Source organism: Streptopelia decaocto (genome assembly GCF_964273445.1).
Source record: "Streptopelia decaocto genome assembly, chromosome: 1".
In the NCBI taxonomy this organism is placed as follows: Eukaryota; Metazoa; Chordata; class Aves; order Columbiformes; family Columbidae; genus Streptopelia; species Streptopelia decaocto.
In genome coordinates this window covers 107820179-107843800 of record NC_138663.1, presented here as the reverse complement: position 1 = coordinate 107843800, position 23622 = coordinate 107820179, and the positions used below count along the sequence as shown (strand labels likewise).

General features: G+C 40.2%; 1 protein-coding gene across 1 annotated transcript; it reads right to left on the bottom strand.

Moving 5' to 3' along the window:
* Window positions 1-344: 344 nt before the first annotated feature.
* On the bottom strand, window positions 345-23391 carry ZFX (zinc finger protein X-linked). The gene is made up of 8 exons (XM_082043638.1): window positions 23284-23391; window positions 17070-17158; window positions 16064-16630; window positions 8281-8430; window positions 7939-8082; window positions 7715-7849; window positions 5007-5147; window positions 345-3559 (listed from the first exon to the last, which is right to left on the bottom strand). The coding sequence occupies exons 2-8, from the start codon at window positions 17128-17130 to the stop codon at window positions 2373-2375; spliced, it is 2385 nt and encodes a 794-aa protein (XP_081899764.1). The 5' UTR covers window positions 17131-17158; window positions 23284-23391; the 3' UTR covers window positions 345-2372.
* Window positions 23392-23622: the final 231 nt, after the last annotated feature.

The window sequence follows — 23622 nt, the reverse complement described above, 5'->3', positions numbered from 1 at the left end:
TGCTAAGCAAATTATTTAAGAATTAAAACTAACCTGTAACTAATGTCAGTACATTAACAATAACTATAATTTCATTTTCTCTTTATACAGACAAATACATTTTACAAAATCCACTTGACCAAACCTTTACTTATTAAAAAAAAAAGTTTCAACATTGTGCTTTAAAAAAAAAAGTGTGTATGATTCCAGGCTACATAAGAGAAAGAAAATGTGTAAAATTGTGTTCTTTGTCTTTCAGCTTATTTAAAAAAATAAAGTTCGAAATGGCTAAAATCCTCAGCAATGCTATGGGAGTTTATGCAGATTTTGTACACTTTTCAGGTTTCCAGTTAGAAAATGCTTGAACATAAGGGGAGAGGGGGAAGACACAAAGGGAAAATGCGTACGGGGTTTTACTGCATCTGATTTGGCAACCAGTGGACAACAGCCAGACAGCTACGGCCATGTAGAAAATCTGCTCGACTTCATGTGGGATTTCAAGGAAGGCACAGTGCAGCACACCTGGGGATTACACACTAAAGGCTCACAGCCCGTTAGTAGCAATATTATACAAGAGCGCATTGGACAAGTCCGGGGGCACTGCCAAGCAAGCATCAAAAGAAAAAGAAATTATACAATAAAGGTAGTGACATGGCATTCGACTCTTCTGAACTGCAAATTAAACACAAGTATTTCGGCTTAGAGTGAAACAGGAGGGCTGAGCAGGAACAGGGCTCGGTAAGAAAACTAAATACAAAAGGCTTAGAAGATGCACATCTGAAAGGAAACCTTTGTCCCTCTGTCACCACAAACCTGACACCATCACTAAAATTCCTGTTCCATTTCAACAGGAGGTTTGCCTGCCTAGAAACAAGAGTCAACAGCAGGCCAGGCTCCGAACTCTTCCCATTAGCGAAATGTTGGTCACAAATCTACCCTAAGCTGGCAGGCAGCTGCCTCCCAGTTCTGCAATCCATCGTCAGCCAGTGGCTTCGGGGGCAATCTGAGCAAGGGGAGCACGACCGGGGCCTAAAATCTGGCATGTACTTAAGTGGCTTGGGTTTTTCGCTCCACAGTTGTTGTTGAGGCACATGACTTTGTGCTTTGTACGTTTATGCTGCAATTAGCAAACGACATGGCGCTATTTTATAATAGTCTTCAGGTGGCAAAATTGCATATAATAATTGTAATGTTCTCCCAGCTGTCTATAAACAGATTAAAAGAACTGGGTTAATTCTGGATACTGTACTAATTAATAAACGGCGGCTTAACACGGCTGCTAATGGCTCAGGAAAAACATTCAATTTAGAAACAGTTCTATCATAAGTTACTTTTCTTATTAAGGATATCTACATTAAAACACCTCTACTCCTCCTGAACACATCTGCTCCACTCCATCCCCCTCTGAAGCCCTCACTGTAAGTATCTCATTTCCAAAATAGAGGCACCTCTCAGTCTTAAATTTTGTTCTCAACCAACTCACAATAAAAGCGTGACTTGAACCACAAACTGTTCTTTCAAAGAAATACTGATATACATAACAGCATTAAGTTTGAGGTACGTTTACTGGCACAATCAGACGGTTGCAATCTATTAACTCTGCGGATGGAACAATAGTATTTTATGTTTCCAACATTAAGATAGCAGTAAATTGAAAAAAACCCAACTCATTTTTTGACAGGCAAAACCTTTCAAAGACAAAGAAGCACAGAACAATAAACACATGCGTACATGAGCATACTTTCAAATTCGACAAAGAAAGATAACAAATGCCCCAAACCACTTAAAATTTTTTTAGCTGAAACCTGAATTAAAATGCAGAATGGTTTTCTGCAATAAAGTCAGATGTGTATCTCCTCGAATGGAAAATAGTTTACCTGCCACAAAGTCTGTATAGTCAAAACAAGACAATGAGGTGGGCCCTACTGACTTGATCTTCAGCATCACAATTCCCCATTTTATACACACCTCTGACAATTTCATCAGGAGCAACTGCGTATTTTTAAAATTCACAAAACTGCATTAACATGGACACTGTGAGTATCAACAAGGTCAGTAAGATAAATATACTTAAATAAACTATTACGGTTGAAAAATTCAGTAAGAGACAGGGTTTACTTTATTAAATGCAACTTTATTGTTGCCATCTTTTCTTCATTTATTAAACAAACTGAATAGAATTCAGAACACGCTATTGAACAAAAAGTATAAAAGTCAACTAGAAGCGATAATCCTATTTTTATACAGCAACAAATCAAATGCACAGTATGTTTTTTTTGTCTTTTTTTTTTGTGTATGTGTGTGTGATCGCAGGTGATTTGCTTTAAAATAAGCTAACTGCCCGAAAGGCAAAATTCCTTTATAATTCCAGCTGTAAGTCTGTGAAAGAGACTTTAAGGCAGCCCAACATCTTTATGATGCCTCATAATGTGCTGGTTCTTCTCTGAAGGCCTTCGGAAACCTTTCTTGCAATACTCACACCGGTGAGGGTAGTCTTTTGTATGAATGGAAATAACATGCCGTTTGAAGCCTGAGGCGTCTGTAGTGCTATACTCACAGTATTCACACTGATAAACCTTCCTGCCACTGTGTGTTTTCATGTGTTTTTTCAGCTCGCTTTGTTGCCTAAAGCCCTTCCGACATCTCTTGCACCTGAATGGAAGATCCTTTGTGTGAACTGAGAGTATGTGACGGCTCAGAATGAAGGGATCTGCAATCTTAAAGTCACAATGTCTGCATTGGTGCAACTTTTTACCCTTGTGAGCCGCCACGTGTTTTTTCAGTTCCGAAGGCCTGTGAAAGCCTTTGTCGCACATATCACACTTATGAGGATAGTCTTTCGTGTGGACTGAAATTATGTGTCGTTTCAGATCACTCGAGTTTGAGCTCTTATGGTCACAATGCAAACACTGATGTGTTTTACTTTCTTGATGCATAAGCGTATGCTGCTGTAGCTCTTTGGTATCTGAAAAAGTCTGGAAACAAATATCGCACTTGAGTGGCGTTTCCTTACTGTGTTTAGTCTTTACATGTGTTTTCAAGTTAGAAGAGTCGGCGGAGCGGTATTCACAATATTGGCACTGGTAGGGTTTCTCACCAGTGTGGATTCGCATGTGCTTCTTGAGCTCTGACGGATGGCGAAATCCTTTGCCGCACTCCACGCAAATGTGAGGAAAGTTCTTGCTGTGGACAGCTAAAAGGTGATGACTCAGCAATCCTTGTTCTGCTGTCTCATAATCGCAGAATTTGCACTTGTGCGTTTTATTAACTCCTTTGTCCCTGTGCACCAGCTTGTGAGTAAATAAAGTTCCCGCATGAGAGAAGCTCTTCCCACACTCATCGCACTCAATAAGCTTTTCTGTTTTGTTGGTCAGCTTATGACTCTCTAAGTGGTTATGTAAACTTATTTTTTTATTTGTAGTGTAATCACAGTCTGTACATCTGTATTTCTTCTTAGTAAGAAGGTGCTCTGGGTGGTTTTTCATGTGCCTTTTCAAGAAACCTCTAGATTTAAATTTCTTTCCACAAATCATGCAGGGGTAGACTGTCAACGGGTGACCATCAGGGCCAATGATTATTGCTGAAAAATAACAAGAAACCCTTCCTCAATATTATACAATAATAGTACGCTTCAATAAATGTCATATTTCAACCTTCACAATAAGTTGAATTGTTAAATAACATCACAGTCAGACACATACACTACACTATATAATAGAATAGACTCGGGTAGGAGAAACTGAGGGAATTACTGCTTTCATTCATTATTCTTATCAGGAGAAAGGAAATACTGTTTTTTTATGGAGACAACCAAAGCATCACCCAGCTGTTCTTCACCTTACATAATTCTACTTTGAGGAATTGTGACTGAGTTCATGCATTAAACACATGCAGAAACGGTTGCTGGTGCAAAGAACAGCAGCCAACTTGTTAGACTGAGGATTACATAGTAAGCATAACACATGACCTTCTTCAACTTTCCACAATCTGTAAAATTTAATCTGGTAGTTGAATCACCTACTGCTGACTACAGTTCACACGTCCCCCAACTAACACCTCCTTCTTGTGCCATCTGTCACAGTTACAATCTGAAGAGGTGTCAAGCATGAATCAATGAGAACACATTTCACTTACAGACACCTCAAAGCTTTGGAACTTATTTAGACTCATCCATCAGCCTGATTTGTTTACCCTGAATTTGTCTAGGCATGCTAAAAAGCTCTCTTTTCCAAAAACATTTTAAAAGGAGAACTGACTAGGTATCTGGAAATAGAAAAAGCAAACTTTAAGATTAAAATTTGCCTGGTTTACTAATTCAGTGCTAGACAAAACAGAACTCCTACAGTTAAGTCACAATTTGGAAGGAAACTCTTAGTATCATTTAAGGCAAGGCTACTAAAGAAAACAGTCAAGTGGGTTTTTTTTAACTTTATCAGACCATAACATAGTAAGAGCAGAAACGAAATCATGCCAAAACAGCATATCTGTTCTTACAGATGCAGTTAAGAACACTGCCATGAACATCTAGGCAATTAATTTCACAATTAAAACAGAAAAGGGTATAGAAGTTATACTATCTACTTTAACATATAATGTTCAGATTTTCCAGTTACTTATTGAGCTGATATAATGAAATGTGTTGTTCTATATATTTTCAATAAAGACAAAATGCGTTTTTAAAAAGTACCGGTATGGAACACTTTATCTAACATCATCTTTAAAAAAGTAACATTTAACATTAAAATTGGTGTGGCAAGTTAAGTATATAGATTTTTAACCTTTTGCTATGATAGTTTTTTTTCTATGTCAGGGACTGTTTCCTGTAAATCACCCCCCCAATCCAAATGAGCTGTCTATTTAAACACTTGAAAATAAAATACGCCTTCCCTTATGATACAGAAGTGTTGTCAACAAAGTAATTCCCCGAATAATCACTGCTTTTTACAAGATGCTGCACACCCCACCAGCAAAGTAGATCTGGTTTTGGATAAGTGTCTAGAGGAACCGGATTATCGTCAGCCACTCACCTGTTTGATACTGCCTGGACTCAGGTCTCCTTTTTTTCTTTGGTTTTTGCTTAGCCAGTCTTCCAAGCCCAGCTGACTCATCTATGTGCAAAAGAGCACTTGCAGTGCCATTCCGACTTTCAATGCCATCATTATTATTACCTAACAAGATAAGTTAAACAGTTATCTACCGTCATCACTCTACAGTTATTCAAACAACAGGCTCTACAATGATAATGGAAGAAAAGATAAACTATTATCTGGACATCTAATCAAACCATAATGATGCACAGGATGGGCTGCAAAACTTCTCTGTATGTAACTTAGGAATTACGCGTGGTATTATGACCCTGGAAGCACTGGCTTTGTTAAGCTAATTTTACAGGAGTACACAATTTACAGCAATTAATGGTTTTCCATTTTACAAAGAGTACTCATTTAAATGCAGGATTTTTCACATTTCTTTGGTTGCTAATTATGTCCAAAATGTTTAACATCAGTAAACAGTAGCATGTCACAATATTTACTGTGCCCCATTTTCTTCCAAGTCCTGAAAAACATTCATGTGTGAGCTCCCATTCACTTCTGGACATGTGAATTCACCTGACTGAAGTTTCTCACACACCAATTTTCAGAACTGGAACTGTGATGAAAGAATTGTTCTGAACAGCCCATAACTTGCACACAAAGTACACTACTTACTCTTTGCACACCTGACGCTTTAACACTTACAAATTCTTTCTACTGGGAACAAAGAGCATGCTCTGTATTGTATAATAGAAAAAGAAGGAAACAATCTTTGCCTCACAGAGCTTCGTGTTTGCTACACAAATGGTACCACTGGATGCAAAACAAATAAGAAAATCACAGATAAATGTATCTATAAATTCGGGAAGGTATTTACTGGCAATCAGTTTAACATTCATCATTTAAGGGTATAAATAAATTTTAATAATAAATTTCACAGTTAAGCATTTACTTGAATCAATAGAAGTCAACAGTTCCAAGGGAAAGCAAAGCACACAAATGAGAAAGGAAGATTGAAATGGACAAAAGTGCAAGATGCTCAATAGCTGTTTCCTTTGTAGTGTGCCAAGAATGAATAGTCACGGTTAACGTTAAGAACAAACGTATGATTCCAAGCCAGAAACAGGCACGTGCAGAGCCTGAAGATTCAGATTTATAAGCTGGCTCAAGTGTTGAACAGCAAATGTGGCAAGTGACAAACGCTGAAAATGAAAACATATTTCACATCTCACGTGCAGAAAGTTTGCAACAGGTGCATGGAGTTCTTCTAGAGCGTAACACAAAAAAGGCCCCAAACATTTTCTAATACTAGAATAAAATCACAAAAACTTTCTGCAATGTGAAGCACAGTGGGACTGGGCTTTGCTACAATACAGCAACAAAATAAATCTAACATTTCAAGATGCCACTGTTATCAGCTCTGTTATCAGAGTTCTGAGAAGTGCAGATGACAAATCTCCACCATTTTCACGCCTTCATGCTTCACTATTCCTTCCTTTGCCCACCACCGCTCACCTTGCATGTTAGGTTGCTTACTGCTGACAGCGCAATGACTCTACTGTTTCCCAAATTTTAAAACTCTCCTTTCAATTCCATCTCTCTCTTCTCAGTACACTCTGCTCCATTTTCTTCTCCTCCAAAATCACTGAACTTTCAGTCTACAACTTTTGTTTGAGTTCACTTAATTCCATTTTTAATTCACACTCAATATAGCTTCTCTCCTTTCCTCTTCACCCAAACTGTGCTCACCAGCATATGGCCAAAAGATAAGGCTGTGGGTGCGCTACCATCCACCTCCTAAGCAACTTCCAACACATGCTACTCCCCAAGATCTTGCCCTCCCCGACTTACGTCCGTGATTCCAGCCCCCACTGCATTCTCAGCACTTCTCTGCCATTTTGTTTGCTGGCATCATCACCACAACCCTCATCATGCAGACATATAACCTAAGTTCTGTCCTCTACTCCACTATTTCTTCTGCTTCATTTTCTCAAAGTACATATAGAAGAAGAACAGGACAACACAGAAACATTTCTGAGATTTTGCTCTACCAGCTTAGGTAAGTTTTGGAGATCAGTTTGCATGAGTTGGTGTTCAAATACTAATGTTCAAGAAACATGGCTCTGCATGCTGGAAATATTCTCAAGGTTCTGCTATAATTTTAAGATGTCTTCTTCCAGTTTCTTTTTTGTGAAACAATTATTTCCATTGGTTAAATCACATATTTATATGTTCCTTCAAGAAAGCATTTATTATTTTTATTATTATTTAAATCAAACAAAAAGTTAGTGTTGCTTTCCACTGTTAAACTGTATCTCTCATATTCCCATGTGCCTTTTCTTTTTCCCCCCAAAATAAAAATATTCAGTTCTATTCCCAAGCCAGATCTTACTGTGTCCTAAAACTGTGAAGGACAGGTGTATTTGAGGTGTAATTTTTCAGCTGAAAGCTCATGTACTTCCCCTTCTACAACATGAAAATATGAAGGAAAATGCCTGTTAAAATAGGAATAAGAACCTGCCTGCCTTACAGATTCTCTCTGCTTAAGGCTCATTATGCAAAGAAACCATTATTAAAGTAAAACTTTAAAACTAAAACTGAAACTAAAATTTTAAAAATAAGCATACTACCCTCCAAAAAACAATCCCCAACATTTTGCTACAGACAGCATCACCAGGAAAAACTCTTTAAGCATTACCTACCATAAGCTGCTGCCCAAGCTATTGGCATGAAAGTTTTAATTTCAGTGTCATCTATTTGCTGCTCATGGGTCACTGCTGCATCCTCCTCTCCTACAATCACTTCCATATAAACCTCATCAGCTATTTCTGCAACATCTAAGAGAAAAAGTCAAGAAAAAGTTAATAGGAACACTGAACTGTTGAAAGTGAAAATCCTTGTTCCCAAATGAAAGCCACCTACTTACTTAAGTCTTCATCTTCATGCTGAGAATCATTTACAGTCATGTAAACCATTTTCTCCCTTGGAATACGAATACTGCTATTTTGATCGAGTAATCCGACTGCGTGGTCATTCTCTGGCTCGCTCTCCACAATGTCTACTGTGCCCCCTAGTTAGGAAGACCAGAGTAAAATATTTTAAATACACTTGGTTCAAGTTCTGTGCTAAAACACAGAAAACTGGAAGTTTCTCACTCTTTAACATCAGACCCACAGCTCTTTACAGATGACTTGAGAGAAACCACAGTCTTTACTTATGCAAAATTTCAAATGTCAGGGTGGAGTATTCCAAAATGAGCATATTTTACCTAAATCATCTTCTCCAGGATCTGCTTTGAATATATAGACCTTGATGACTTCTGGACAAATGCCATCCACTTTACAAGAGCCACTTTCTGGCTCTGCTTCCATGGTAATTTCAGCAGAACCTTCTTGTTCTATCTTACCAGCATCATCCACTACAAAAACAAGTTATTACAATTATCCAGTCATCTACAGACAGACATATATGAAAGACGTTATTACTCAAATTTGGAAACAGTTTAAAATTACATTGTGATAAAGAACCTACCCATAAATACTTTATTTTTTTCATATCCTTGAAAATAACAACAATAACCACAGAAATAAATTCAAGTCATATCTCCTAGTTAAGGTGGAAGTGCAACAGTGCTGCAGTGGTATGACTAGAAGCATGAAGGACCACACCAGGCAATGCTAATAGGGAAATAATGGCCTGTGTCAAGATCAAGGTAGGAAGAAACTGCATATTAGTACTTACTCTGTGTCATATTTCACTTATTCTCAGTTGTAATTGCATTCTCCTTCACAATTAACATGCTATTAACTGTTTTTTTCAAAAGCATTATCTGTTGCTCAACCCCATCTCTAACACAAGCCAGTCAGGCCTGGTTCCTTGCAAAGCGGTGTTATTGGTGCTTCTTCAGCTGACTGGAGAGGAAATCAGTGAAAACTCCAGGAAGAAAACTCTCCACTTTTCTCTCACCCGCTCAACAGCTGAGGGATCGAGCACAGTGTCAAAATGCAGCCTGACGCTACAGTGCTGCTGAACCTATTTGACTAATTGTTCACAGTGCCCTTAGTGAAAGGGAATTGTGCTTCATTTTATGCTGTAGCCCTGCACACTCCCCTTACGATCATCTCAAATTTTGCTCTCTTCCTTCCAGAAGCAAACCAACACCACGCTTCAGTTTGACTTGCCATGACTTGCTTCAGCCTCCCACACAAACGTGGCCAACAGCCAGCTTTGTGAGGAACACATTTCTGATTTTTAAGATGTACTCCACAGAGGCACATGCACAAACGCACCATCTTCCTTTACCGAAAGTGGGTTTTCAAGAAATAAATATTAAATACGCATTCACAAAAATAAAATCCAGCATCTCAAGACCTTCAGAGAACCTCTCAACTTCAGAAGCTTCTTGAGTGTTGAGATTATTCAAGAATTCTTAACATCATGTCATACTTTCGTCATTTGTGACTTCACTGTTGATAAAGTCACTTTTGGAGGCTGACATGGCTCCCCTCAGAGCCATGCATAACTTGAATTCATTACAAGACATGAACTTTATACTAAATCAAGTATAAGAACAGCCCCGTAAATGCTGTAGAATTTTTAACTACTGTGCCTAGCACATACAAAATACTTAACAAAGTATGCTCATTTTACTGGCACTCATTTAACTAGCCTCCTAACTAAGTCATAGCTTTACTACTCAGTACCTGCAAGTCATCCATTTACTTTAAGATCTACTACTACCAAAAAAAGTTCAAAACATTATTACTATTATTTTGCTGCCATTAAGTCAATAAATTAGCCTTTGAATTAGATAAATCAGCACATGTTCTGTCTCAGGTATCAAACACAACTCTATTTAAGTGCAGTCTCTCAATGAGGATCATTATTCACAAAGAAATACGAATAACATTAAATTATGAAGCACTAAAATGAATTTATCACCTTCCTCACCAAAAGAGCAACAGAAAAAACATTACATACTCTTACAGCAAGTTCATGATCAATGGCCACCATACAGAATGTTTCAAGCAGTACCATGTTTAAAAAATTATTTTGTGCCACAAATGGCAACATAACATCTTGCAGCTGAAACCCCAAAACATTTCAAAAGTAAAAACCTTAAGATGTTTTTTTGACTCGTGTTAACAACATAGCTACACAGTATGCATATTCAGTTATTGAGCAGAATTTCATAAATTCTTTGGCATATGCATAAAATACCAAACGTCACTGGAACTCTTGACAAACAGAAATCTTCCTTTCATTCCTATGCTAGATTTATGTAGTTGCTCTCCCATAACTTGGCTGTTTCCAGTGTCACGCACGTGTACTTGGAAGGCTTTCAAATCAGCGTAGACTGATTTTACAATGCTGAAGCCAAAGTGGACGTCTGCCACCCAGCTCAACTCACGCTGGAACCAATCAAAGAGGAAACAAACCTACATGTGCCATGTGAAATAGGCTGGTTTCTTTTAACTACAATAGAGTTTTTTACCTCCACACATTAATGGAAGTATCCACTGCTAATATTCACACAATGGAAGAATTCTAGATCTTAAAAATATGCCACATTTACTCTTTGAAGTAAGTTCTCCAAGCTTCAAAGTAATCTTTTAGACAACATGATTTTAAAAAGAAAAAAAAAAAGTCATTATATAATTTGGAGTTTGTTTATCCCTGATTTCCCTCTATATTCAACAGCGTTTTCAAAATGTAACAACTGGCTTAAATATTTTTTAACAGCACCATTACAATGTATAAGAATATTAGGCAAAGTTTTCTCATCTGAAAGGAAAATATTTCACTCTCAGCAGGTAGTAAAACTTGAAAAACTGAAGTACCTGAAGGGCTTAAAAAGTTATAGTATTCGCAGAATAGTAGCAAACAGCAGGAAGAAAAGTAGGGTGGAAAGAAAAAGGTAGAAAAAAATATAAAAATCAGAAGAATAATAATATCATTTTGGTTGGAAAACACCCTCAGGATCATCCAGCCCAACCGTTAACTCAACGCTGTCACTAAACCATGACCCTAAGAACCTCTTCTATGCGTCTTTTAAACACCTCCAGGGATGGTGACTCAGCCACTCTCCCTGAGACAAAGGCGGCGAAACAGAATGGGTACCTATCACACAAAGGACCACTTTCTTGCAGTCTTTTACTCCTAATTAGAAAAATGCAAGTATCTGTAACTGTCTCTATTTTTTAATGGCTTCCATAAGCTTTTACATTTATTCCTTCCTACCATTTTTCCTCTATATGGGGTTAATGAGGAAATATAAGGATTGTAAAAGACAAAATTCACTTAAGGACTAAGAAACCTTCCATCTTTTTCAAGTACTCACTGCTAAATAACATACTAAAACAATTCTTACAAACATTCTAAGAAAGCCTGTCTCCACACCAGTTTAACAGATCTTAAAAATCTGTCTATGGAGCAATTTGATGAAAAATCATCTATTTTATCAGCCTTTATGCTCCCAAGTGATTCTCTTTGCTGCCAAAAAAATTGCATATAATAGGATACTTGCCTGCTTACAAAATAAACAACCCTACTTAACCATTCTTAATGAAAAAGGCCACTGCTAACTATTCTGTTTTCTCTAAAATAGACAAAAAGCATGCTGTATTCCCCAGACAGACTTTCTTCAGTTATCTGTGATAGAAACATTTTACTTGTACTTCACTTGATAGCAGAGAATTCCTCATCCACTGAAAGTTACTTCTACTGTCCAGTTATTTCTTAAATGGCAAAGCAGGTACCCTAAGATGTTGGAAAACAGAAATCTGTTCTATTTTTATTTTAATGCAAATGCCATTGCCACATGATCAACAGTACAGCCTGAGCATCTGAAGCTCCCCTCAGGGCAGCAATCTAGCAGAGATGTTCCTGAGCACCACACTGGTATCTAACACTCGTCCTTCTCTCACTGCTGTCCCCAGCACACAAATCAGAGGAAGCTCCAAGGTATCACTCAGGGAACTCTCATCTCCCCCACCCCTCATGGTCACCTCCTGAGCAGCCTTGTTTGCAACAGTGGCTGCTGCTGTTCCAGTGGTCAGGCAGAACCTCGGCAGCAAGTTCTACTTCACAGAAAGGAAAAAGTAATTTCCTGCATCTTTAAGAACCTCCAGGGAAAAAGAGGAGGGTACTTCTTCATGCTAAAAAGGCAAATAAAATCATTTTGTGTTCCTGACTGAAATCTACTGGATGGCCCCAATGAAGGCATGAACTTTATGGCCCTTTTGATCAGATCCTCTGCTTTCAATTTAAGCATCCAATGAGGATGAGAAAATATAGGTTTCACCTATACCAATTAAAAGATGCAATCATTATTCTAAGTACCCTGGGTTCTGATTCTGTAATGGAAAGTGCTAATTCAGAGACAACAAACAAAAGACGTGCCTGACTCAGAGCAAAGTGAGGATATGGATGGACATAACACAGCCCCTGTATTAGCAAACATCCTATAATTTCCTAAAACTGCAGCTAAAACTTTGTGAGGCCACCTGTCCCTTTCTCCAGATCCCCTTTGTCAAACTTACTTTGCATCTCACCATTTTTACTGTAATTAAGTATGAGTATTATCAGAATACAACTTTCTGTCTTATGGAATGAGTTCATGCCAGAGCACATGTCTTTATTTGCCAAATAGAATAAAATCAGACAAGCAAAAATCTTAATTTCCGTCTTATGGCCAGGCGTAAAGCAATACTTTCCTTGGTTAGTAAATGCTGGGGGGGGGTATTGTTTTGACAAACACTAGCTAATCTCACCATTACTGCTTCATTTATAGAGAAACTATTTTCCAAGTCTCAAAATTTGTTACCAAATAATTAGTACCAGTGTGAGTCAGTACACAATTTATTCTTCCCTGACCAAACTCATGAGCTGGCTTCTTATGGCATATGTGAAAGGAAAAATGATTTAGCAAACTCCCTGGGCCCTTTTCAAGCTACTAACTAGTAGCAGTTTGCTTGCTTTGTTGAGTAAGTATCTGATTCTGCTCTGCTTTAAGTGCCTCAAATATACCATCGATCAAAAATGAAGCCTGAGGGCAAAGTATCCAAGAAAAAAAGGTGAGTACATCAAAAGGTAAGTGATAATATAAGCTGTGCCAAGAAACGTTATCTTGGAAATTAAAAAAACACAGACATATCAATGCAGAAACTAAATTAAATCTAAATGGGAAAAGAAATGTTAAAATACTGAATTTATTGAAGCAAAGCCACAGAATGAAACCTAGGACTATACTTTTTGAAAAGACAAACCAGTCTGAAATCAAGGTAAAAACACAACATTAAAAAAGTACACCTGGGTTAGTCATTTTAAAACAGATATATTCAGGATAGAGCTAAGAAAATCATCTTATTTTAAGAAAATCTATGTAGATTCAGTTCATTAGGGACAAAGATGTAAAAGCTTAAAGAGAGAGACACAAGAAGACAGCAAAAAGATTTTGCCAATAACTTCCACTGAAGAATACAGACTGAGAAACCTTCAACAAAAAAGAACACAAACTGTCATACTTTGTTTCTTAAGTGTCTAGATAAAAGAGGATGGGCAAAAGCATCCTGAAGAACAGAGTCTAGTTCCCAGATTTGAGAATCAGCTTCATTTGGCTACTGCAATGGCAGACAAAATTACATTCCAACATCTGCCCCAGCAGTCCAGGGAGGTTTGCCAAAATCAAGCATGAATTTACAGGTCAGGATGAAAAAAATCAAAAACTAGGCTGATGTTACTACCTTTTAAAATCCATCTAAGTTCAACTGAAGAACTGAGACAGTCAACAGACCAATAAACACATACACTACCAACACACCAAAAAAAAAGAAAAAAGTAAAAAAAAAAAGAGATATAAATTAATTCAATTAATGTTTTCCATACAAAGAAGAGACTATTTGGCACGATAGACTTTACTTCACAGAAAAGCACCAGACTCTGACTTCACAACCAGAAGAACTTGTTACGCAGGCTTTAAACACAGTAGGTGGTAATAGGGAACTTCCCTTTAAAATGAACTGTAAACTTTCTCAACATTTTAAACACAAATAGAAAGGATGCACGTTTTGCAGCATAACCATTATTTTAAATGCTTGCTTATTTAAGGTTCTGAATCTAAACAAAGCACATTGCAAGACTATCAAGAAGCACTATTAAATAGAGTATGAAACTGAAGAAATACATGACTGAGAACAGAATATCCCAGCACAACAGAACAATGAAATTCCTGTGTTTTCTGCCAGTTACTACCTGTTGACGACTGGTATATCTAAGATGACTTCCTAGCTGAGTGGGTATGTCAGGGGTCATGCAATACAGCACCCACCAAGACATTCTGTCCCCATTCAGCCACTAGCAATGGTTGAATGGGACACGCACCTACCCACCCCTCTGACTTGAATTTACACATGCACAGTCTGCAAAGTGTTCCCATGACTGCAGCTCCACAGGTGTCACACTGCTGCCCATGCTGTGGGATGACAACCTGCAGGGGAAGGGTAAGCAGAGAGACAGGAGCGACAGCATCTTCAAAAGCTAAGTCAGGGATAAGAAACAGGTAAGGATCACCACAAGAGTCTTGACACAGTCAGGCCTGAATCATCCATAGGTGGATTATTCACTTTGTTGCCTAACTATACCACAGGTGTGGTGGCATTTGGGCTGCTTTCAGCTGACCTAACTCGGGTCTAGACCCAGAAAGTTGTATCTGTACCATAATGTAGAGAGTGCATTTATTTATGAGTTTGGATTAATGCTATTTCAGAGAGGAGCATCCCTGATCTATTTCACCTCAGTATGATCTTGCAGCTTAATTTTACAATATTGTGTGTTATCCATATTTTGCACTATCCCATTTCATTGTTTTCCCAGATAATAGAGAATTAACTGTACCTCATATAAACTCAAAACATGGCTGCACAAGGTTACTCATGGAACACAAGAGATGATAAATTAAGAAATACAGTGATCCTAGGCAAGGAGAAGCAACATTAAAATCCATAATTACAAAATATAAAATTAAACCAAGTTATTATACATTTCAAAAAAGTGTCCAAAGGGGGAAAAAATAAAATAGAAAAGAAAAAGGGTAACTGAAGCAGAGCATGAAGTATGCCTCATCAATAGAGTCATTTAATGACAGACAAAAGTGAAGTGCTTGAAATGGCAATTAACCAAACCAGCCTAACAAAGCTTTTTGATTTCTACGACAAACAAATGTTCAGCAGTGACACTGATGTGATGTTCCTAGGTTATGCATTGAATAAGCATCATAAGTAACATTCTTAAGAGTAAGCTCTAGTTTCCACAAATGGATATCCTCAGTAGAAAAAGGACTGATGATATGCTCTGTTTTTCTCCACCCTCTACTTTTAAGTCTTTTGAAATATGATTGAACATGATTGCACCAGTGTCCCTAAAGGAGACGAAGATATTCATGGTTGCTCTGCAGCTGTGAGCAGCGATAGCTATTCTTTTTGTTAGCAGCATACCTCTGTCCTTTGCTTAATCAAAAGAAGAAAGCACATTCTAACAGCAAAGAAAACCATATTGTTGCCTGTATCTAACCATAAATGAAGTGGAGGGGGCCTAGCAAAAAACAGGACAAAGATAACATTGTCACGTGGAGTTCTAAAAAAGAGGGTTTTTTACTTTCCCTTTTCCAAGAATTTTTGTTTGTTTGTTTTCTTAATGTCTTGGCAGTACTCTTGGTAACCTGCGTATACATTCATTTTCAAACAATGTCACTTTCATTTTTGTTCTGTTCTTACTAATACATGGCATTTAGTTTACCAGAATTCTTACTCTTTTGTTCATACACTATAAAATTCTACAGAAATAATTTATAATCAGACATGCATTTGCCAGTATTTCTCTCCCTTAACTTCAGCAGCATTTTTAGCTGGTACATGTTCTTAAAAATACCCTCATTTGAGTGCATTTGTGAGATGTGCATTTTATTAACTAATACAGTAAATCTCCCTCAGATATTTCAAGCACCACCTAGGCCCATATATTAAGAATTTCGATGGCTTTACCCAGACACTTACAGGAAATCATAAGGTAATCTTCACAATTGCCCTTTTCATCTTGATGTTCCACAGGAATTCCATTGGCATCGATCACTGCCTCTGATGCACAGTCTGCCACCAAGACTTCTTCAGAAACAACATCTGTTCCCAGAGTATCAGTGACAATATCTGCCTCTTCAACATTATCATGAACTACATGTTCTACATGTCCAACTTCAGGTACATGCATTGACTCACTTGTCAGTACATGTTCTGGTATAGACATTGCTTCTGCTGTTATGTCAGAAGCTAAAACATCATCTGGGACAGTGCAATGAGCCAGAGAAACCTCTTCGGCTACATCTGTGTCCAGCACTTGCTCAGGAATAATGACAGTTTCAGATACGTCTGGCTCCTCCATGATGTCTGGGCACTGAACATCCTCGATAACAACATCCTCAATGACATCTTGGATTACTACCGAATCTGGATCATCAGGAACAAAATTATGCACAGTTATATCTGAGTCGACTACATCTGAAACAAATACTGTTTCCTGTACTTCCACAACAATCTGATCTCCATCCATATGTCCTGCATCAGCTCCTGAAAAACATGATTAAAATACCAATTAAATTGCAAAACTAACTCAGATTAAGTGGTTGATAATTGAAATTACTTCTATTTTACTTCAAGTTGCACACTATGCTGCAATTTAGTAAAACAGGCATAATAGCCTATAAGCATTTAAGATGGGCAGATATATGGGGAGCTGATAAAGCAAGTCCTCAGCAGGTGCTAACAGAACATTTTCTCTTCTGGAAAAGGTTACAACTTTTCAGACTCTCCCCCAAAACCCAAACAACTATTACTTGACCAAACAGCAGCTCATTCATATTGCTCTGAGTAACAAAACCAACCAAAAATCAAAAGCAACTACTCTATACAAAAGCATTGATGCAGTACAGGACTTTTAAGCAAAGACAAACAAACAGCCAACAGTATCTAATGTGAACACTTATCTACATGTTATCTCATGACCGACCTGTTGGATCAAAAAATGCATTTGGCTCATGTGGCTGCAATTCAAGCCCATCTTCATCCATGGCCTTTAATTCTCATCAGTCACTGTGTCTGTAAGAGGTAAAGAAGACAGGTTACTTAACTCATATTATGCTATGAATATTGCTTCTTCCTGTGCACAGAAACGCAGAAATTTTGGGTGCGTGGCAGTTAATAGATGACACCTCTTGACTTTAGGATGGACCAGATTTCACTCCGAGCACCTCTGTTTGGGATCCCAGAAATACTATTCTAGAATAGCAAACACCCAGAGTCTGAGTAAGAGAAGGACGAGCTGCAGCACTCCAGGTCCATTTCTCAAAACCCCACAGCTCCACAAACACAGAAGCAGCTGATAAAGGGATATGAAAATATGATCTCCTTATAATCTTACAAAGAAAAAAAAATAAAAAAAGACAAAGCCAAGACAAGTTCACACTCAAGTCTTTTTTGCACTATGAGGAATACAGCATTGTCAAATCAAAATTTGATACGGTAAGTTAAAGGCAGACAGCCAATAATCTGAAATGCACATAGCTTTTGACTCCCCTCTGTCCACACTCAGGCACTATCAATGTAAAATGCTTCCAGAACATAACACCATATGTTTTGAACCCCCAGATGCTTGAATATTTTAAAAACTTCTGCCCTGAGACAAAGTACCTGTTTGTTTTTGTACTAAAAAATATTACCAGTTCTCAAAAATTACCAATGCCATATGCTACCAGATTTCTTTGAACAGAATGTTAACGTATCTTCAACGCATAAGAACAACTTAAGATTTCTATTTTTTTTAACAAAACTACAAAACAAGACCACAAAGTTAAAATACCTACTAAAATCTGAAACTGCAGTCTAAATTTTGCTGCTTACATATGTGCATTATAATTAGGATCAGGCAAACTTAGTTGGGTAAAATGTGATCTAACATAAACTTGTACTACTTCCTTGCACTTAGTTCACCTGGTTTCCTAAGTGTAGAACCAGTGAAAGGCAAGAGAACGTTGCTACACATTTCTGCTCATGTTTCTGTACAGATCAAGATGGAATTCTCCTTCCTTCAAACTTTTTTTCACAGAGACAGGCAGAAATCTCCCCATTCCTGTGATACTTTCACGAAAGACCTAGAAAAAACATTAAGATTCTGCCCAAGGTTTCCATAAGAATCATAAGCTTTCCAAATTACATCAACTAACATTAATATTAATTAAGTCTTCATGGGGAAAAGTTCTATACAAAAGAAAAAATTAACTACTCCAAACCACAAGCCTACAACCATAATCTGTAGCAGGTATTTTCTAGACTTCGCTATTTTTTCTAGCTCAACTTTTCTCAGCTCTTTGCAGCTAAACACCTAATTTATATATGAGAAAAAAAAAAAAAAAAAAAATTACAAGTTGAGGGAGAAATATAGCCAGAAACTGAACTGGAGAAAATGCAACAGCAGTCCAATAATTTTCCAAGGGGTCCCATATTTGTGCAGTGTTCGGTTGGAAGGCCCCTATATTTTAAAGATTGCTGTGCTAACAAATTGTTGTGGTGTCCATCTGGACATAAATCGCCTCACAACTATTCTGTCAAGCATTTCTGTCAGAAGCACCCACTATTAACAGGAACAGCTCTTCACACAGATGCTTTTCTTCAGAACTAAGAGCAGAAGAAAAGTGTTTCTCAGCATCTGATACAAGACACAGCTTGACTGATGGCAACCAACTTCTGCCATGCCACAGAAACAAGAACGGAGTAACAAGGTTTCATATGGTCATTTAAGCACTAATTATTCATACCCAACTTGGTTTACTTCTATTTATTCAGTGTACACCTAGCCAACCTATCACAAATATCTTTACTGTTCATGTTGTCATCTTTTCTGTGTTGTCTTCAGTGTTTAGTTTCATCTTTTCTGTTACTTCTCCTCCAACTTCTTGTGTCCTGGTATCTACCCTGTTTCCCCAAAAATAAGCCCTAGCACGATTCTTCAGGATTTTTGAAGATGTTCGAAATATAAGCCTTACTCCAAAAATAAGCCCTAGTTACAGTTCATAAAAAAGTCAATTTAAATAGTGTCCAGGCGGCTATACTTGTCCAAAAGGGCATCTTTGGGAACAAAAATTAATATAAGACCCTGTCTTATTTTCAGGGAAACAGGGTGTGTTATGTTCCTTACCTCCTCACATGCTTATTTAATTTCTCCAGCTTGTAACTACAGCACACTCCCAAACTTTCCTCAAAGCCATGCTACTGATCAATTTGTAGCAAAGATTGTACCAACAATTCAGAGAGTTCTTTTCTGGAGGAGGCAAGGTGGGGGGGATTAAGGGTTGGAAGAAAGAAATGGCCTCTCTCCTTAGGTGATACACACATAAGAAGCCAGCACTTGCTGTCCAGCTCTCTGGGAAAAGTCAAGATGCTGTTTCTGCCTGTGCTTTTGAGGACTGTATTACCACACACATTAGTCTCTGATTGGCTGGGACCCAACTAGCTTGAAGCACCAGTTCACCACTAGCTACTGGAAGAACTGGCATTCGTTTTCTCCACTTCCTGCTTTCATCACCCACCTGACCACCACTCCACCACAAATTCCTGCTTCCCATGATTCATGCTTGCACTTTCTGTATCACACCCTCTCCCCACTTAGGTCTGAGTGACGCCCTCCTTCATTGTCTGTCTGCCCTCCTCACCCATGAGGCCCAGAGGTTGCCACCACTACTTCCTAACGCCCAGAACGTGCCATCTCTTCACTGCTGCCCAGATTCCAGTCAACAAACGCTAAAACCAACGAGTTTGAGGTGTTCACAATGGCAAAGTTCCGTGTGCCACCAGCAGTGACAGGCCACCAGACCTTCAACCACACATTCTGCACAAGTGTGGCCTCTTCTCCACTGGCAAGGCCTTGTCACCTACAGGGGCATAATATGCTGCAAAACGAAGGCTCAGTTTCTGTACAAACTGAAGAAGTTTCCCAGGAACATGACTTTTCAAGACTGAGTCTTTAAAAGGCCACAGATGTATACTTTGGTACTTGTTCCAAAGGAGAAGGAAAAAAACCCAACCCTTTCAGTGAATAAGTTTCTTCCTAAATAAGGTTTCCCATAATGCTCTTTGCAACCAGACCCAGCCAATGAATTCATATGCACAAATTCTTACTCCCATGCAGGACGATCAAGATTTCTAAAAGTGCTCCACTAGGGCACAAACTCTACCTCCACAGAAATTTGCTGCCGCAAGAGGACCAAAAGAGGATGCAAGTGTTTAAAAAAGGATTTGAATACACTATCTAAAAGTATATAGGTGCCTAAAATGAAATCTGCAGTCCAAAAAGGCATCAAGACATTCATTCATAGATGGGGGAAAAAAAATTCCCTAAACATTTCCTGAAATAATTTCAAGGTTTGGATACTCTAACCAATAGATGAGAAAACACTGTATTTCTTGCTGCTTGCTCTTCTTCTGAGCCAGCACAGGGGCCCAAGACACAGCCAGGCAAATGAAGATACGGCATGTGGTTCTGCACCAACCGGCAGCTCTATGAGGAAGATGCTGGTCTGCAACACAGGAAATGCCAGAGCTGCTTCTTGAGAGCACCACACCAAACACCTCCAAATTCTCTGTCAAGCACCCTAAGCTCCATGATACCATAAGGCTAAGAAGCAATTCCAGTAGTTCATTTTCCTGCAAGATTTACAGAAGGGCAGAAACTCCTCTCGATTCTGTCAAAATATTCCAGCAGACACTCACCTCAGGAGCAGGTTTTGGCACCAAAGCAGACAGAATCAGTTTTCAGTTCTGGTTTGGGAACCTAAACTCTCAAAGAGAAGAAGGTGCCCAGCCATGGCCCTACATTTAGTCCTTCTCAACGCCCAAATCTACATGGCATTTTGTTCAAATCTCAGTAATTTGGGAACTGCTCTTCTGTGACTATGACAGAAAAAGCCTAGGCAGATAAAACCAGGTTTTATGCCTCTGAAAATAACTAAATACCTACATCTTCTTTACTTGGCTTGGGTCTATGCCAGCTTCACATGGATTGAAAACTAGTACAACTCTGAAATACAGCTATTTCCACTTATAAGGTTAGTTCTTACATATTGATTTTTACCTATTTATTCAGAGACTTAGCTGGTTTGTTTTTTCTGAAAGTCAAGGCAGTATTTTCAAGTGCAAGGACAGAAAAAAATTATATATTAATGGAAAGTATTAAGCTATGAGCAATAAAGTAACCTCCAAAAATAAAAATGGATATTTTCTGAAAATCTGATCTCAGATACAATCAGTCAAGAAAAGCTTTTGCTACATTATAATCCTTGACTCAACAGGCCTAGCAAGGTAATAAAGATGAAATAAAAAAACAGACAAGCTGTCACTTTTTAAAGAGAGAACAACTTTAAAAATAGAGTTCCGTAGAAGAAAGAGCTTTAATACACCACAGAAACTGTCATTGTCTCTGCTCTCACCAAAAAAAGGAAAAAATGAAAATGGGAAGAAAGGAAAAAGAAGAAACTTCAGAAAAGCCATCCTTATGAAAAATAAATGCATAACATAGTCCTTTGCCTGCTCCTAATGAAAGAAGAGTACATCTGTTTATTTGCAGTAAGGGCATCAACCAAATACCGATGCAGCAAAACTCTGACCCTTCCCAAAAAAATCAACTCATAAACAGCAAAAATTCTCCACGTCCAAGCCCCAACCACGATCAACGCTGATGACTTTAGTGTACGACTATAACAAAGTTCCCATCGTGCCTTGCCACATCCCATTAAAAATTGCAGCACGCCTTGCATGTCCCAATTGAGTGAGAGCCCCGAGCTGCCCGAAGCTTTGCTGTGGTTATGAGACAGCTGTGGGTTCCGTCTACACTCCTGCTGCAGTGTCACAACTCTCCCTACATGACCCACTTAGGGAGAATACAATGGACACACACACTCTCAATCACACACGTGAAGGGTAAAAAAAAAAAATTATACTTCTACAGCATCTAATTCTTATCTTGGAAATACATCCCATGATTATTAGGTGAAGAAATTGAAGAATATAAACAATGTTACAAATGTGATGGTGTCATCATTTAGCTGTTTATTTCTTGATGCACCTCCTTCAGTTTTGGCAGGAGAATCAGTACTGCCGTTTTCATTATGATTTCATTAAAAAAGAAGAAAAAAAAAAAGAAGTGTTTTCCTCTTTGTTGTAGTTCAGTGGTGCAGGCATTTCCAGAAACCAGTTAAAAAAAGGGGGGGGGGGGGAGGCTTCTCCATATTTCATAGGGATGTTGTGCATTAGACAACACCTAATCTAATTCTTAAGGAAGACTCAATTGAGGAAAATAACCAGTCCCTGGAGAGCCTCTGAAACTACTTTCTACTCAGCTGGGGGCCTGTGCAGGAGACAGGACGGCCAGGGGGGAGCAGAAGCCTGCACGAAATGGGAGCCCCAAGGGGTCTGGGGAGCCCCCAAGGCATTGGGGGCCCCGCGCCTCGGAGGCTGAGGGCGAACCTCGCACCGCTGCCCGGATCCCCGGCCGGCCGGCAGGAGAGGTGTTGTCGGGCCTGGCAAGAAACAGCTGGCAGCCCCGGCGCGGCCGCGCAGGAAGCCGCCACGGGCCGGAAAGCGCCGAGCTCCCCTGCGACTCGCTGGCTGGCAGGCGCCGAAGCGGGGAGGAGGGAAAGGCAGGGGAGAGGAGGGAGAGGCAGGGGAGAGGAGGGAGAAGCGGGGGTGGGGAGGCTACGGGCTCTCCCTCTCCGGAACCTGCGGCCCGGCGCTGCGATGAGCGGGGCCAGGGGCTCCCCCCTCCGGCCCGGCCCGGCCTGCGCGGAGGCACAGGCTATGGCGAGCGATTAATTCAAGATGGCGCCCGGCGCCCTCCACCTCCCCCCCCCCGCGCGCCGCCATTTTGTCTCCTCCTCCAGACACTCTCCAAACCCCCTCGGCCGGGCCTGGGGCCTGGCACCGACCTCGTCTGTCTCCCCCCGGGCCCGCAACCACCCCCCTCCGCTTCCGCTCCCCTCATACCGCCTCCCCCGCTGCCCAGGGCCACGCTGGGTGTGCAGAACGCGCCGACCCAGGCCCTGCGGCCCGCTCTCTTGCCAGAGCTCTGGCGCGGCCTAGCTGCGGCCTCCTCGGGGCCTGCGCTGCGGCCTGGTGCGGGCAGGGGAAGGCCCGGGCCGGGCCGGGCGGCGGGGCCCAGCCCCGGGGCTGCTTACCGTGCGGGTGGCGGGCGGCGGCGCTCGCCTCGGCGCGGCCTCTCTCAGCGCGACTGGGCCGAGCGCGGCGGCGGCGGCGGCTGCGGCGGGGCGGGCGGGCGGGAGGGGAGGGAGGGGCCGAGCTCGGAGCTGAGTGGAAGCGGCCAAGCTCCCCGGGCCGGGCCCGCCGTCAGCACGTCACGTCACTGCCCGAGAGAGACCCAGGAAAAGGCGGAAGGGAGCGCGCCGCCGCCGCTGCCCGCCACCGCGGGCCAGCCGTTCGCTGGGGCCGGGGCCGCAGCTTGGGCCGGGGGCCGCTGCTGGGCCAGGCGAGCCGGCGCGGGTAGGGGTGGTGGCGGC